Here is a 15,231-nt window from a genome sequence, read left to right as displayed (position 1 = left end):
CCAGTCCTTTGATTTTCCTCAAATAGAACTCCAGCTCCTTGCCCTCGAGCACATAGCCCTCTGCTCAGCCACACTGGCCTGGTCTTGAAGCGATGCACGAAAGAAGGTTGCCCTACTGGAACTGCTCCTCGAGAAGATGGCTGATTTTTGCATTCTTTTTCCTTTCATCATATTTCTTCTGAATTTTCTTTGATTGTTTTTCTTCAAAATCTCTTCCTCTTCAGGAGTCAGCTTGGCCCCTTCTTGCAGCCCAGGGGCAGTGCGTAGTGGAACTCGTACCACTGTCGGTACGCTGTGCTGTCAACGAGCACAATGCAGTTCTTTACTAGGGTCTTGGTGGGAACCACCTTGTTGTTGGATGCATTGTAGACATCAATAATCCTTGTTTTGCGCATACAACACTCTGAGCCCCAGGAGAAGTTGCCCACGTCCAGCCTCAAGGCTAGGTACTTCTTGTTGCCTCCGGGCACTCGGACTGTGTGTATGCAGAGGGGTCCAATCTTAGTGTTGTTTCGGTTCTTGTGGTAGGGCTTTCTCTTGCCCCTGATCTTGCGGCGCCGGCTGGAAAGAGAAAACGCAAAACTGATACCTACTTTTAAAAGATAAGCCTGCCTGCTAATTGGAAAATTAATTGTAAGTAGAGAGATGAAAATAAATGAGCAAAGTAGTTATACATTTTAGAGATGAAAATGATAGAGCTTGTGAGGGAAAAGAATCAAGGATGACTTTCAGGTTGGGGGACGAAAGCAGCTAGGTGGATAGCGGTAATATTTACTATACTGGTTAAGAGAGTCTGAAGGCATTTTCACAGAAAAATGACATCATGTGCTTTGGGTACTAAACCAAGCACTGGACATGCTACAAGCATAAAAAAAACAGGTGTGGGACTACTACAAAGGTTAACAGTATGTTAACAGTTAACATATTGCTTGTTTGAACTATGACAGTGTAGAGGAAATGGAAGTGAGATATACTTGAATTGGCAACTCACTGAAGGGGAAGAAAACCTGAAATGGCTTGGGTTTCACACTTTGATTACCTAGTGGAGCCATACAGAAAGAGCACATCTATAAGAAAAGGTAGTGGTCTGGGTGAAAGACATACAGAACCTGAGGTGCCCACAGCTCATCCAGGTGGAGATATCTTATGGCATTTTCAAAAAGGTCAGAATTGGAAGTATCAATAGTTGTCTACTTTGAGATGACACTTGAAACCATAAAAGTGGGCAAAATCTCTCTGAGGAATCTATATATATAAAAGGCTAATATGCTAAGTGTCAATCTGGGTAATGACATCACGTAGCAATGCCTGGCTTCCTCTCCCTAGCGACGGCTAGCCTCCTTGCAGTTTCTTCAGCCCAGGAACATGACTTGCTTTATAGCCAGGTGCAAACATTTCACACTTTAACCAAATGTCTGTGAAGCGTTTTCCCGTGCCTCATCTCATTTGATCCTCACAGAAGTCCTGGAGTACGTGGATAGGAGACTCAGTGGAATCCTATTTTCTTTTCATTAGCCGGAAAATGGAGATTTAGAAAGTTTAGAAACTTGACCCGACTGAAAAGAAGTAAGAAATTGTGGACCTTGGAAATGACTTCAGGTTTTCTCACTGCGCAGAATACAGTCAAACACTGCTGCAGTTAAATATTTTACCCTTTGTTCTCCCTGCATTATCTACAATAATAATCTTTGTGTTGATATTTACTGCTGTGTGGCTGACAATTACCTGAAAGAGAAGTTGGGGTGCTTCACTGGGCTGGAAAAAGTTTAGCTAAATCAGAGAGTAGGTCTAATTAAGCAAGTTTATTCTATATCTATAAAAGGCTAAGCTGTCTCACACATGCACAATACATATAAAGCTCTCGCTGGCGCCAATCGCACGTGTGTGTTTTGATCTGTCATTGTCGGTCGTGAAATTGGTTGACACTTCTATTATAGAGAAAGGGCGAGTAGTGATATTAAAATATTTCTTCTAATTAATTTCCTTTCAATGTGCATGAATTCGTGCACCGGGCCACTAGTATAAAATAATGAGAACAGACCCTTTACAATGCTTACAGTTAAAAATGAGAGGAGAAGGGGAGGCCAGAGTAGGAGCAGCCAGATGGAGAGAGAGAGGAAAACCAGAGGAGTGAAGATTCAGTGCAGCAAGAGAAAAGCAAAGTTTCAAGAAGGAAGAGAGGATCAACAATGGCAAATATTGCAAACAGGTCAAAGGGAATGCTGGCAAAAAAAAATAGTTCTGGGCTTGAGGGCAGAGAGATGTCAAATTGTAAGTGATCTGACAGTCAAGTGAGAAAGGAAGTTGTTAAAGGGGTCACAAGGTAGAAATTTTTTTAAGGCAGCATACTTTGACCCTAGGTAAAAAACTTACTAGCTGTTTGAAATGGAAGTAGTATGAAAGTTAAAGATAAGAGAGATGAAAGAAGAATAACATCAGGAACACAGAGTGGGATATGAGGGTGGGAAGTTGAACATAGGGGGTGACAATGAGAACTGTTATGGGAACAAAGAAAAAAGATGAGGGTGTTCACAGCACATGTCCTGGTCATTATCACCTGTGTAAGGAACGAAGTTATACTCTAAAGATAAGGGACAGTACAAAGTCTGTCCAAAATATGGACAAATATGTTTGCTATTAATTTGACTATGGGTATTTCTAAAAAAAAATTAAACATATTTAATTCAGAAAAACTATAAATTCCTCTTCTAAAAAAAAATCTTAGTTTCAAAACCATGGGTTTAACTACTCTCTACCTTATTATCTATGGTAAGGATTATTTATCTAGAAATTTTGATGATCCAAGTAAAATGAATAGGAAATTTAAAATGTAAGTATACTTCTTCATGCCTACTATCTTTTAAAAATGAATTATTAATACTATTTTAAAAGCATAAATTAAGTAATGACAATAAGCATAAAATAACATAGAAGAACAAAAATATAAAGAAGCCTATTTTCTATTAAGGCACAATTTCCCCCTCTCTGCATTTCAATAATACTTTCCATGACATATATAACTTTATCACTTTCTAGTTTATCATAGTTATTTGCTATTCATTTCAATAAAAATTGAACCTACCAGGATTTATATCTTGATAAATTATTAAATACCTATCTCACTCCTCTCTTGTATTTTCACCCCTCTCCCTTATCTACTGATTTTGCAGTGCCTGTCACAGCTGTGAATCAAGAAGAGAAACAAGAAACAAGTAAAGAAATAGCCATATGTATAACTGATACGTTAGTGGATATTAGGTTTAGCCTATGAATGAATATGTGAATTTTTCCTATCAAATGTGATAATTGAGATGGGGAAATGGGTGTTATATTGATTCTGGCTGATACATTAAAAATTGTGTAAATTCATTGATTATTAATGTAAATAGCACAGTTCTACCACCAGACTAAATTTTATCCAGAATTCCTTTAATATTTTAAAAAATGTTTTTGTTGATTACTTTAGAGAGAGAGGAAAGGAGAGGGAGAGAGAAACACTGATGTGAGAGAAAAACTTCAATTGGTTGCTCCTGCATGCACCCCAACCTGGATATGTACCCTGACCAGAAATCGAACTGGTGACCCTTCGATGTATGGGATATGCTCAATCAGCCACAACAACCAGACTATTTATATCTTCCACAGGTACTCAATAAATGTTGTCTAGCTGGATGAAAATAGTATAGCCATTGAACAAAAATAACATTAAAGAATCAAAAAATAGGTTAGGAGTAAATTAGGAAAGGTAACTTACAAAAACTGGTCAGTAATTCTCAGTCCCAGTTATACATAAAAATCACTGGAAATCTGAATCATTGAGGATTGGGGAAGCATCTAAGTTTCTTAAAAGTCCCATCAGTGCCCTGGCTGTGGCTCAATTGGTTGGAGCTTCGTCCTGCATACCAAAAAGGGCGGGTTTGATTCCCAGTCAGGGCACATACCTAGGTTGTGGGTCTGATCCCTAGTTGGGGTGCATATGGGAGGCAACCAATCTGTTTCTCTCTCACATTGATGTTTCTCTCTCCACCCCAATCCCCCTCACCCTGTTTCTAAAAACAATAAAAAGCATATCCTCAGGTTGAGATTAAAAAAAAAAAGTCCCATCAGTCATTCCACTGCATGGCCATAGTTAGGACCACTTGGCCTTAGTGAAAAGAGGAGACTCACTGACAAGGAAAACCAAAGATGATGTGGAAATGTCAACAGATGGAAATAAGGTAACTCCCAGTACAAAAGCATAAGAGTAAATGAGACACAAACACAATGTTATACCACCCTTGAGTTATGCCATGCCAAGCCAGAAGTGTTCCCTAAAAGACAGAAACTTAGGAAGACAGCCCAGAGAAAACTGACAACAGATGGAGTTGTACTCATGATGACATCTTGCATTTCATGGAGGTTAAGGATTTGTCATCATTACAAAATATAAAACTTTAAAAAGTAGGAAACACAGAGCTGGTAAACATAGAGCAATATGAACTCAGAATTCAGAATTCACCCAACTTTCCCTTAACTGTATTTGGAAAATATTTCAGTGAAGTCTATGGGGAATTATTTTCTGTAATCAGCTTCCTAACTAAAGAAAGGCCCTTTCAATCCTGAGTTCAGCTGTCTATGACTAAGGGTTGAGGCATTTGAATAATTTTCTCTTCAGAGTACTCTGGAAAACCTGTGGTTTATTGCTGACTTTTCTGCAAACAGTTGGCTCTCAGAAATTTGAATTCAAGGGGTACCCTAAAATCCCATATGGTACCTTTTTGTCAAAAGCCACATGCGCAGGAATAAATTCCGGAGGTGCAGCCGGCTTAGGTTCACCATAAGTTAGAAGTGGTGCCTTATTGGCCAATTCATCCAGGTCAGCCTGGGACAGCTGGTTGACCTGGAGCCGGTCCCCGCCTATTCCAACCGTTGGACGACGAGCCATTGCATAGCCATGCGTGTAGTTCAGTGTCTGGCTTCTATGGAAGTCTGTTTTCTGAAGAAGAAAAGAAGTGCATCATTAATAAAATTGGTTAGGTAAAAGGGCTCACTTTCAAACATATCATAACTTAAACTTTTGCTTATAAACAACACAAACCTTCTATCAAAAAGTATACCTATATCCCTAGCTGGTTTGGCTCAGTGGATAGATCATCAGCCTGTGGACTGAAGGGTCCCAGGTTCAATTCTGGTCAAGGGCACATGCCCAGGTTGCTGGCTTGATCCCCAGGGTGGGGCGTGCAGAAGGCAGCCAGCCAATCAATGATTCTCTCTCCTCACTGATGTTTCTATCTCTCTCCTTCTCTGAAATCAATAAAAAATATTTTATTTTTTTAAAAACAGAATGCCTATATTTTAAGTTTCTGATATTTTTGGCCAGGAACAAGGAGGGCAGCAGCATCCTGAGTTTAAAACATAAAGCCGTGCTCCGGAACACCCAATTCATTACCAGCTCACTTCTCACGAGAAACCAAAATATTAATTTCAGTTTCTCAAAATACTATTTTTTCACTGGACTTCCCATGTTTTTTGTCTTATCTAGTGGTCACAGACTATGGAACGTAAAAGAGCTGGTTCTGCGAATCAATTTTTACTTGAAAAGAAAGACCTTTCTTGTTACAATGACACTGATACAGTCACACAACTCTTTGGAAAGAAAGTAGATATTACATATTTAAAATCTTGAACTCAATAATTCCACCTCAATCCTTTATTTTAAGGATATAATCTAAAATTATCAGAAATAATAATATGCCTAAAGTTGACCATTATAACTTTAATTACAATAATAAAAATGCTGGAAACAATCGAAAATCATACATATGAGTAAATGACGGAAAACTCAGTGGACTACTATTATGCAGTCATTAAAATACTAATTTTAAAGACTATGTAGCAAGCCGGGAGAAATGTTTGATTTAATAAGCCCCCAAAAGCAGCCTATGAAAGTATATGTACTACAATTACAAGCATGCAAACACGTACCTGAAAAGAGACTAGATTTGGTGAATGCTCTGTTTGATGTCAATTTTTTTTTCCCCAATGAACTCATTTTTATTGGGGATTTGGAAAAAAATATTAAATAAAAAATAAAGAAGTGTAAAGGAAATAAATGTGAAGATAGAGGGGCCAAAATGGTGACACAGGAGGCCCTAGTGTCCTCATGCCCTCACAAAGATCAATGGTTAGTCAGCTATCTATAAACAACACAGTGGAACAAAAAATCCGACAGTAATCTCACAAAAAGAGAAGGAAGATAACTTCATTTTGCCAGTATCATCCCATCCCCCAGCATCAAGAAGGAGCTACCGATCTAGAAAGATTTCCCCTCTCCAGGAAAAAAAGAGAGGGTGACAACCAGTTTCACCCAGAGCAGCTAAGCTGAAGTGTATAAAGCCGGCTAGGAACAAGGAAGAAAAACAGGGGCTGCTGGCAGCAGCCACTGAGTGGGAGTGACTGCGCTTCACAGAGAACTGCTCAGTGGAAAAACCCAGCCGATTTTGCCACTTACCTGAAGCCAATAGCAAGTATAGCTATAGCCACTGTGTACTTCCTGCAGACTTCACCCCACAGGTATTCATGTCTGCTGACACCAGCCACCTGAGTCCCTCCACTCTCCCTCTCTTTCCCATGTCCCGACCAGCGGTAGCAAGCTCAGGTCTCTGCAGCTGCTCAAGCATAAGATCCCAGCATAGACACCCCCCACCCTTGCCCCGATGACCCCCACTGCTGTGCATGAGCTTGGAGCTAGCCCCTCCAGCTGTGCACCTGCCATGTAACTGGCCTTACCTCATCACAGGCCTCCCCTGCAGTGTGCACGCCCAGGGGTGAGTGTGCACCTGAAGAGTGTGTGCAGCCACAGAGAGCCTGCCGGAAACCAGGGCCTCTGTAGCAGCCAGTGAGGCCACAGTTGGCCCCAGACCTGCTGCTGCTCTGGCCTCCTCCACTATCATGTGTCTGCAAACAGCCCTTGCCACTACACTGCCACCTGCATTTGGCCCCCTGTAACTGACTATGTGCACACCACTGGTTCTGGGTCTCCAATGCTGCCTGCGTTGGTCCTGAGCAGCTGGACCTGGAGGTGCCATGGAAGACCCCGACAGCCTTTGCAGCCACTGCAGAACACTTGCAGTGCTTGCCAAGAACCACACAGCTGTCAATGCGGTACACACCAGTGGCCTGAGCTGAAGAGACATCATGCCGACCCATAACCCTGCCAGACCTAGTACTGCTACACAGAACACTTGGTGCCCTGCAGCACTGGACTCAGGATCGCAGCACACTTCCACCAGCAGTGAAACTATTCCCTTCCCAAAGCTAGTCCATAAAGTTTGGCAGAGGTGACAGATTTTTCAAACGTGAAGGCACCTGTGCAAGATGGCAGGGATCGTGAAAAATGACTCCACCAAAGGAATACAGTAAACCTATAATAACAGCCCCCCAAAAAATGAAGAAGCAGAAATAACCTGATAAAAAAAAAACACACCTCAAAACAGTAAAACTTCGATATAACAAACTATTTTGGGCAAGGAGGTGTCCGTTAAAGCCGCAAGTCCACTATATAATAAAGTAGGGTTTCCAAATGCATGTTAAAAAACTGACAAATTAGTTTACCGTTTTTACTTATGTAGACACGTTTGTGTAATTAAAATTATGTATAAAAAGTTTAATTTCACAGAAAAGCTTTCTGTATGTATAACAGTAATTTTAAATTTATACTAGAGGCCCGGTGCATGAAAATTCATGCACTGGAGGGGGGTCCCTCAGCCTGGCCTGCCCCCTCTCATAGTCTGGGAGCCCTCAGGGGTGGGAGGCAACCAGGCGATCAGGGGAAGGCGACGCCCCATCACACCTCTGCTGCTGCCACTGCCAGCAGCACAAGCCTCGGCTGGCCCTGGTTACCTGAGCCTCGGGCAGCCCTGGGTGGCTGGGGGGACTGGGGGACTCCGGAGGCAGGCGTGCTGGTGGGGCTGAGGGGATGGGGTGCCACCATCTTGTGGCTGTGGGCACTGCCTCTTTGAGGGCGTGGCAGTCAATTAGCATATTCCCTCCTTATTGGTTGTGGGATGCCGCCATCTTTGAGGGCAGGACAGTCAATTAGCATATTCCCTCCTTACTGGCTGTGGGGTGCCGCCATCTTTGAGGGCAGGGAAGTCAATTAGCATATTCCCTCCTTATTGGCTGTGGGTGCCGCCATCTTTGAGGGCGTGGCAGTCAATTAGCATATTCCCTCCTTATTGACTGTGGGCACCGCCATCTTTGAGGGAGGGGCAGTCAATTAGCATATCCCCTCCTTATTGGCTGTGGGCGCCACCATCTTTGCGACGGCGTGAGGGTCAATTAGCATATTCCCTCTTTATTAGATAGGATAGGTCTAGTAAATGCGTGCATTCACCCAGTCACTGCGAGTAAACAAATGCACACGGCGGGGATGTGGCTTAGAACCCTGGGAACATAGGCCAGCATGAGTTAAAACTGCTACAGAAAGTCATGCCATGAAACAACAGAGCCAATCACAGTGCAATGTGGTGTGATCATGTGCTAATCATTCCCTGAACATTGTTTCCAAGCAGTGACTCTTGGATTTAAATATGTAGACTATAGTTGTAGATATGCAATATTTATGTTGACAAAATTACTAGTGTTTTTTCCAACATATGGCCTACTCACTAAAATTTGTTAAAAATAACAACAGTGAATTAATTACATAAAAATAACCTGCTAATTTAATTATAAGCAAATCTTGGTTAAAAGCCTTTTTAAATTAATGCTAATTTTCACATATGCCATACGGACTGGAAATTTTGTCCCTTAAATCTGTAGTTCATTAAATTGAGGGTTTACTGTAATTGTCTTAAAGATGTTCAGAAAGCTACAAGAGAACACAGATAAATGACTTAACTATATCAGGAAAATAATGCAAGAACAAAATGAGAAATTCAACAAAGAGATAGAAAACATTAAAAAGAACCAAACAAATTTTAGAGCTGAAGAATAAAATGATTGAACTAAAGAATGCAAAAGTTGCTTTAACAGAAGACTTGAACAAGTAGAAGAAAGAATTTGTGAGTTAGAAGACAAATCAATTGAAATTTCCAATCAGTGGAGCAATAAAAAAATTTAAAAAAGAATGACAATGAATGAAGCCTATGGAACTTACAGGACATTAATAAGAGAAATAATGTATGCATCTTGGGAGTCCCAGAAGGAGTAGATAAGGAGAAAGAGGTAGAATGCTTATTTAAAGAAATAATGGCTGAGAACTTCCCAAACCTGGAGAGAGAGAGGGATATCCAAGTTCATGAAGCTAATCAGTCACCCCAAAATTTCAAACCAAAATAATCTTCTCCATGACAATAAAACTATCTACATCAAAGACAAAGAAATAATTTTTAAAAACAGTAAAAGAAAAAAATCTCTCCTACAAGGGAACCTCCATAACCCTATCACACTATCCTTGCAGGCCAGGAGAGAATGAGATGCTATATCCAAAGTGCTGAAAGAGCGCAACTGCCAACCAAGAATATTTTACCTGAAAAAGTTGTGCTTCAGAAATAAAGGTGAGATAAAACTTTATCACCACTAGACCTAACTGAAGAGAAATACTGTAAGAAGTTCATCAAGCTGAAATAAAAAGGCATTAATTTGTAACATGAAAACATATAACACACAGGTAAAGGTAAGCATATAGTCAGATTCAGAATACCCTAATACTGTAATATGGTGATGTGTTAACACGTAACTTTAGTATAAAAGTTAAAGGACAAAAGTATTAAAAGCAGCTATAGCTTCAACAATCTGTTAATGGATACAGAATATAAAAAATTTAAATGTTGACATCAAAAACATAAAGGGAGGAAAGCAAAAGGGTAGAGTTTTTATATGTAATAAAAGGTGAATTGTTATTACTGTAAAAAAATATATAAATATGCTTTATGTAAACCTCATGGTAACCACAAAGCAAAAAACTACAGTGGATTCACAAAAGTTAAAGAGAAGGGAATCAAAGCATACCACTATGGAAAATCATCAATTCAAAAAGAAAAGCAGCAAGGGAGGAAGAAATGAACAAGGGAACTAAAAAATAGCCAGAAAAACAAAAAACAGTACTAGTGCCCAGTGTTGCTCAGTGGTTAAGAGTATTGGCCAGCACACCATAGGGTTGTGAGTTCGATTCCCAGTCAAGGACATGTATCTGGGTTGCAGGTACAATCCCTGGCACCGGGCACATGCAAGAAGGCAACCAATAGATGTGTCATTTTTCTCACATCCATGTCTCTCTCTCTCTCTCTCCTGCCCTGCCCCGCAATGAAAAAAATATTCTCAGGTGAAGATTAACAACAACAACAACAAAAGATGGTATGAGTAACTCCTTATCTATCAGTAATTACACCAAATGTAAGTGAATTGATATCTTCAATCAAAAGGCAAGCTGGATGATTAGGGGGAAAAAACCTAACTATATGCTGCCTATAACAGACTCACTCCAGCTTTAAGGCCACACATAGGCTGAAAATGAAGGGATGGGAAAAGATATTCCATGCAGATGAAAAGAAAGCAGGGGTAGCTGTACTTATATCAAACAAAATAGACTTTAAGCCAAAAATGGCAATGAGGGACAAAGATGGTCATTATATAATAAGCAGGTCAATTTATCAAGAAGATATAACAATTGTAAATATTTATGTACCCAACATCAGAGCACCTCAATATATTAAGGTAATACTAAGAGATCTGAAGAGAGAAATATACCCCCCCCAAAAAAACCAAAAAACAGTAATAGTAGGGAATTTCAATACTGCACTTTCAACAATGAATAGATCAGTCAGATAGAAAAACAACAAGGAAACGTTGGACTTGAACTATACTTAAATCAAATGAACTTAACAGACATGTAGAAAAATCCACCCAACAATAGCAGAACATACAATCTTCTCAAGTACATACAGAACATTCTTCAGAATAGATCATATGATAGGTCACAAAACAAGTCTCAGCAGATTGAAATCATACCAGGTATCTTTTCTAACTACAATGATATGAAATACCAGAAAGCAAGCTGAAAAATTCACAAAGAAATCAAAAGGAAATAAAAAAATACCTTGAAACAAACAAAAACAGAAACATAACTATGAAAGCCATTTAGATGCTGCAAACACAGTTCTAAGAGGGAATTTTTGTAGCAATAAATAAATGTATGCATTAAGAGAGAAGAAAAATCTATATTTATGGTGTCTGAAGGATAGTTAGACTTATCAGGATAATTACTTAGTAAAGTATGGAAATGTCTAATCACTATGTTGTACATTTGAAACTAATATAATATTGCATGCCAACTGTAATTGAAAAATAATTTCTTAAAAAGGAACAAAAAAATCTCAAATAAACCACCTCACTTTATACCTCAAGAAACTAGAAAAAGAACTAAGCACAGTTTGCAAAAGGAAGGAAATAACAAAGATCAGAGCAGAAATAAATGAAATAAACAGAAAAATGATAGAAAAGATCAACAAAACTAAGAGCTGGTTTTCTGAAAAGATAACAAAATTGACCAACCTTTAGGTAAACTAAGAAAAAGAGAGGATTCAAATAAATATAAACAGAAATGGAACGAGACATACTGATAACACAGAAATACAAGGACCATGAGAGACTACTATTAACAGTTATATGCCAACAAGCTGGATAACTGAAAATAAAAGGATAAATTTCTAGAAGCATACAACCTACCAAGACTGAATCATGAAGAAATAGAAAATATGAACAGAATAATCCTATATGAGCGGTAATATGCAAATTGACCGTCATGCTCTCACACAAGATGGCTGCCCTCATGTGGGCACAAGATGGCCACCACAAGATGGCTGGCAGGGGAGGGCAGTTGTGGGCGATCAGGCCAGCAGGGGAGGGCAGTTGGGGGAGGACCAGGCCTGCAGGGGAGGGCAGTTGGGGGTGACCAGGCCTGCAGGGGAGGGCAGGTGGGGGCGACCGGGCCGGCAGGGGAGCAGTTAGGTGTCGATCAGGCTGGCAGGGGAGTGGTTAGGGCAGGGGTGGGCAAACTTTTTGACTCGAGGGCCACAATGGGTTCTTAAACTGGACCGGAGGGCCGGGACAAAAGCATGGATGGAGTGTTTGTGTGAACTAATATAAATTCAAAGTAAACATCATTACATAAAAGGGTACGGTCTTTTTTTTTTTTAGTTTTATTCATTTCAAACAGGCCGGATCCGGCCCGCAGGCCGTAGTTTGCCCACGGCTGGGTTAGGGAATGATCAGGCTGGCAGGCAGAAGCGGTTAGGGGCAATCAGGCAGGCAGGCGATTAGGAGCAAGCGGTCCCGGATTGTGAGAGGGATGTCCGACTGCTGGTTTAGGCCCGAGGGATCCCAGATTGGAGAGGGTGCAGGCTGGGCTGAGGGACCCCCCCCCCACCCCCAGTGCATGAATTTCGTGCACCGGGCCTCTAGTCTATAATAATAAAAGCGTAATATGCTAATTAGACCAGACATCCTTCCGGACAAAGCTTGGGCAATCTATACATTCAATGCAATCTCTATCAAAATTCCAATAGCAGTTTTCACAGAAATAGAAAAAATCTTAAAATCTGTATGTCACCACAAAAGACCCCTACTAGCCAAAGCAATGCTGAGAAAGAACAACAAAGCTGGAGGCATTACACTTCCTGATTTCAAATCACAGTGACCACTGAACAACACAGGTTTGAAATGTACAGATCCACTTATATGTGAATTTTTTTTTCAATTGACCCTTACAGTACAAACCAGTGTTGTCCGAGGGTCAATTCTGCGGTTAGAAAGCCATATATACAGAGGGCAACTATATGCAAATTTTCAACTGTGCAGGACGTGTGTGCCCTTAACCCCTGAGTTGCTCAAGGGTCAATTATAGTTCGTGTATTACAAAGCCACAGTAATTAAAACCATGGTGGTAATCATTTTGCAAAATATGTGCAGCAAATCAACCAGTTGTACATTTTAAATTTACACAATACTATATACCAATTATATCTCAATAAAGGTGAAAAGAAAATTTATAGGGTAATTTGATGGAATATTTTTCCCTTTTTCTGTTCTTTGTAATGATAGGTTACTTTCAAAATCATATGTGTATGTATGTATGTGTATATACCTGTATAAATACACACACAAAAATACACATATACATAAAATTTAGGATAAATCATAAAATATCTTTAAGAAAATGGCTTACTTACCTACCTCCTAATTTGTTTGCAGCCCAACTTACCATCTTTCAAGATCTGTACTAACATAAAAGGTACAATAAAGTAAACTACTTTTGCTAAAAGAGTTATGGATTGTGACTTTTTAAGGTCAGACATTCAGTCACAAGTCAGCTGACAAGTGCTGCTCCAGATGCATAACACAAATGACACAGAACAAAATGGGCTGAGTTGACATCTTATCTAGGTAATTTGTGTAACTTTCAGCTCCTCCTATTCCACCTCTAAAGACAGACGCAAATCAGCTGCTTCATTTGCTTTCCCCATTTTACACACACATCGCTAACACCCCTCAACATCTGACCTTTATTAGTGGATCCTCACAGGCATCCCAAGCAAGGAAAACGAAGGCCTCCCCTCATCCTGCTTAGTCATTATGGTTTTGAATGCTGTGAGAGATATACATATGTAGTCCTTCAATGCTGAAGACAGTAACCATGCTTTTCAAATTCCAAATAAGGCAAATGAGTTGATATTTGCCTAAGGTATTTAAAATATGAAATATGTCCAATGCACAGTTCATCTTATATATAGTACAGCAATATGTCCTTAGAGCCTGGCACCTCCAGTCCACACCTCTGTTATCAACCCCCCATATCAACTCAGCCCTGCCTTGCGGGGAGCCCACACTCCCAACACCAAATGCCTAGGCTGCTCCTGCACATGGGCAGGAATGTGCCTACAACGCAGAGAAAAATCTGTAATGCTATGTCAATGCAGGAATAATTTGAAGAAGAGATTCAGAATCCAAATTCCCTCATCAAACTTTCAATTCATCCCCCCCAACCCCCAAAATAAATTGACTATGTATTTTATCTTACCTTTATGACCATGGAGAGGAACTTACAGCTTAAATTAATCAACTATATAAATATAAATTATTATTATCTCACCTATGATAATCAGCCTACTGAAGCTCAATATTGATCTGCCAACATATATTTCAGTAACCCTACTAGAATTAAACCTCTAAATAATTTTGTCAAGGGCTAAACTATGTTAGGAGACCAAAAAAACACTTTCTTCTCTCTCCAATTTATGCAACTAAATACATTTAAGTCTTTTATTAAAATGTTAGAGCGAAAATAATAGGGATGGGGTAGAAAAAAATTAATCAATTGTAGTGGCCTTGAAGGAACTAGAATGGAATTATGTTCTGCAAAGCAGGGAAGGGTGGTTTGGGAGGAAAATAGGCCTGTGTTGAAAGTCTAACTTTTGGGGAAACAATTGAGAAAAAAAAAAAGATAATACAGGAATGGGGAGAAGATGGGAGCAAATTACAGAAAAGGCAGAAGAGCTGGACACAAAAGGGAAGGAGCTGCGTAGAAGCGTAAATGAGAAGCCTGCCGACTGTGGGAAAGAACCTGGCAGAAAGAAGAGGAAGCGTGGAAATGACACATAAGACTGAAAACGGAGCTGCGAGTGAGGAGGATGACTGGGTCCAGGACCCAGGAGATGGAGGAGGCAGGAGGATGGGCTGGGGAGAGAGAGTTGGGTGGGGCTCTGGGATGAGGATGACGGCGGCGTAGGGATGCTGAGTGGGAGAAGGGGCCGAGGCTAGTGCGGAGGTGGAAGCGGTAAAGGATGGAGCTGCGCAGCGCGGGGTACAGTGTGGGAGAATGAGCGGGGCCCAGACGGAGGGCTTGGGGTGAGGTGGAGAGACGGGTCTAGAGGGAGAAGAAGCAGAGGCTAGAGCAGCAAGGAAGACCCTGGCTACGCTAATGGACTGAACGAAGGAGGCCAACTGGTGGCGTGGAAAAATTAGAAAGGGATGGAGCGGAGGATAACGAATATGAGAGGGAGGGTGAGGCTGCATGTGGGGAGGAGGGAATGGACGAGGGCGGGGGCGTGGACGACAGATTCGCGGTGGGTAAGACAGAGCAGGGTCGGGCCAGAGGCCGGGTCCGGTTCTGAAGGGCACAGAGAACAGTCGGGTGGAGGAGGAAGGAGGTGCGCTAACCGGCAAGTCCAGCAAAGCTGGGGGGGGGGGGGG

The 15,231-nt window shown here is 40.8% G+C and overlaps 1 protein-coding gene across 2 annotated transcripts in view; it reads right to left on the bottom strand.

Moving 5' to 3' along the window:
* EFHC1 (EF-hand domain containing 1) overlaps nt 1-15,231 on the bottom strand; it is a 63,486-nt gene that overhangs the window by 47,686 nt on the left and 569 nt on the right. For both annotated transcript variants that reach the window (XM_006093232.3, XM_023757686.1), the window contains exon 2: nt 4,754-4,975. In XM_006093232.3, coding sequence (XP_006093294.1) covers nt 4,754-4,975 — 222 coding nt within the window. The remainder of the gene's footprint in view (nt 1-4,753; nt 4,976-15,231) is intronic.

The sequence above is a fragment of the Myotis lucifugus genome, unplaced genomic scaffold, assembly GCF_000147115.1.
Source record: "Myotis lucifugus unplaced genomic scaffold, Myoluc2.0 scaffold_111, whole genome shotgun sequence".
Taxonomy (NCBI): Eukaryota; Metazoa; Chordata; class Mammalia; order Chiroptera; family Vespertilionidae; genus Myotis; species Myotis lucifugus.
Note: the sequence above shows the minus strand (reverse complement) of the source record. Positions and strands in the feature narration are given on the sequence as shown.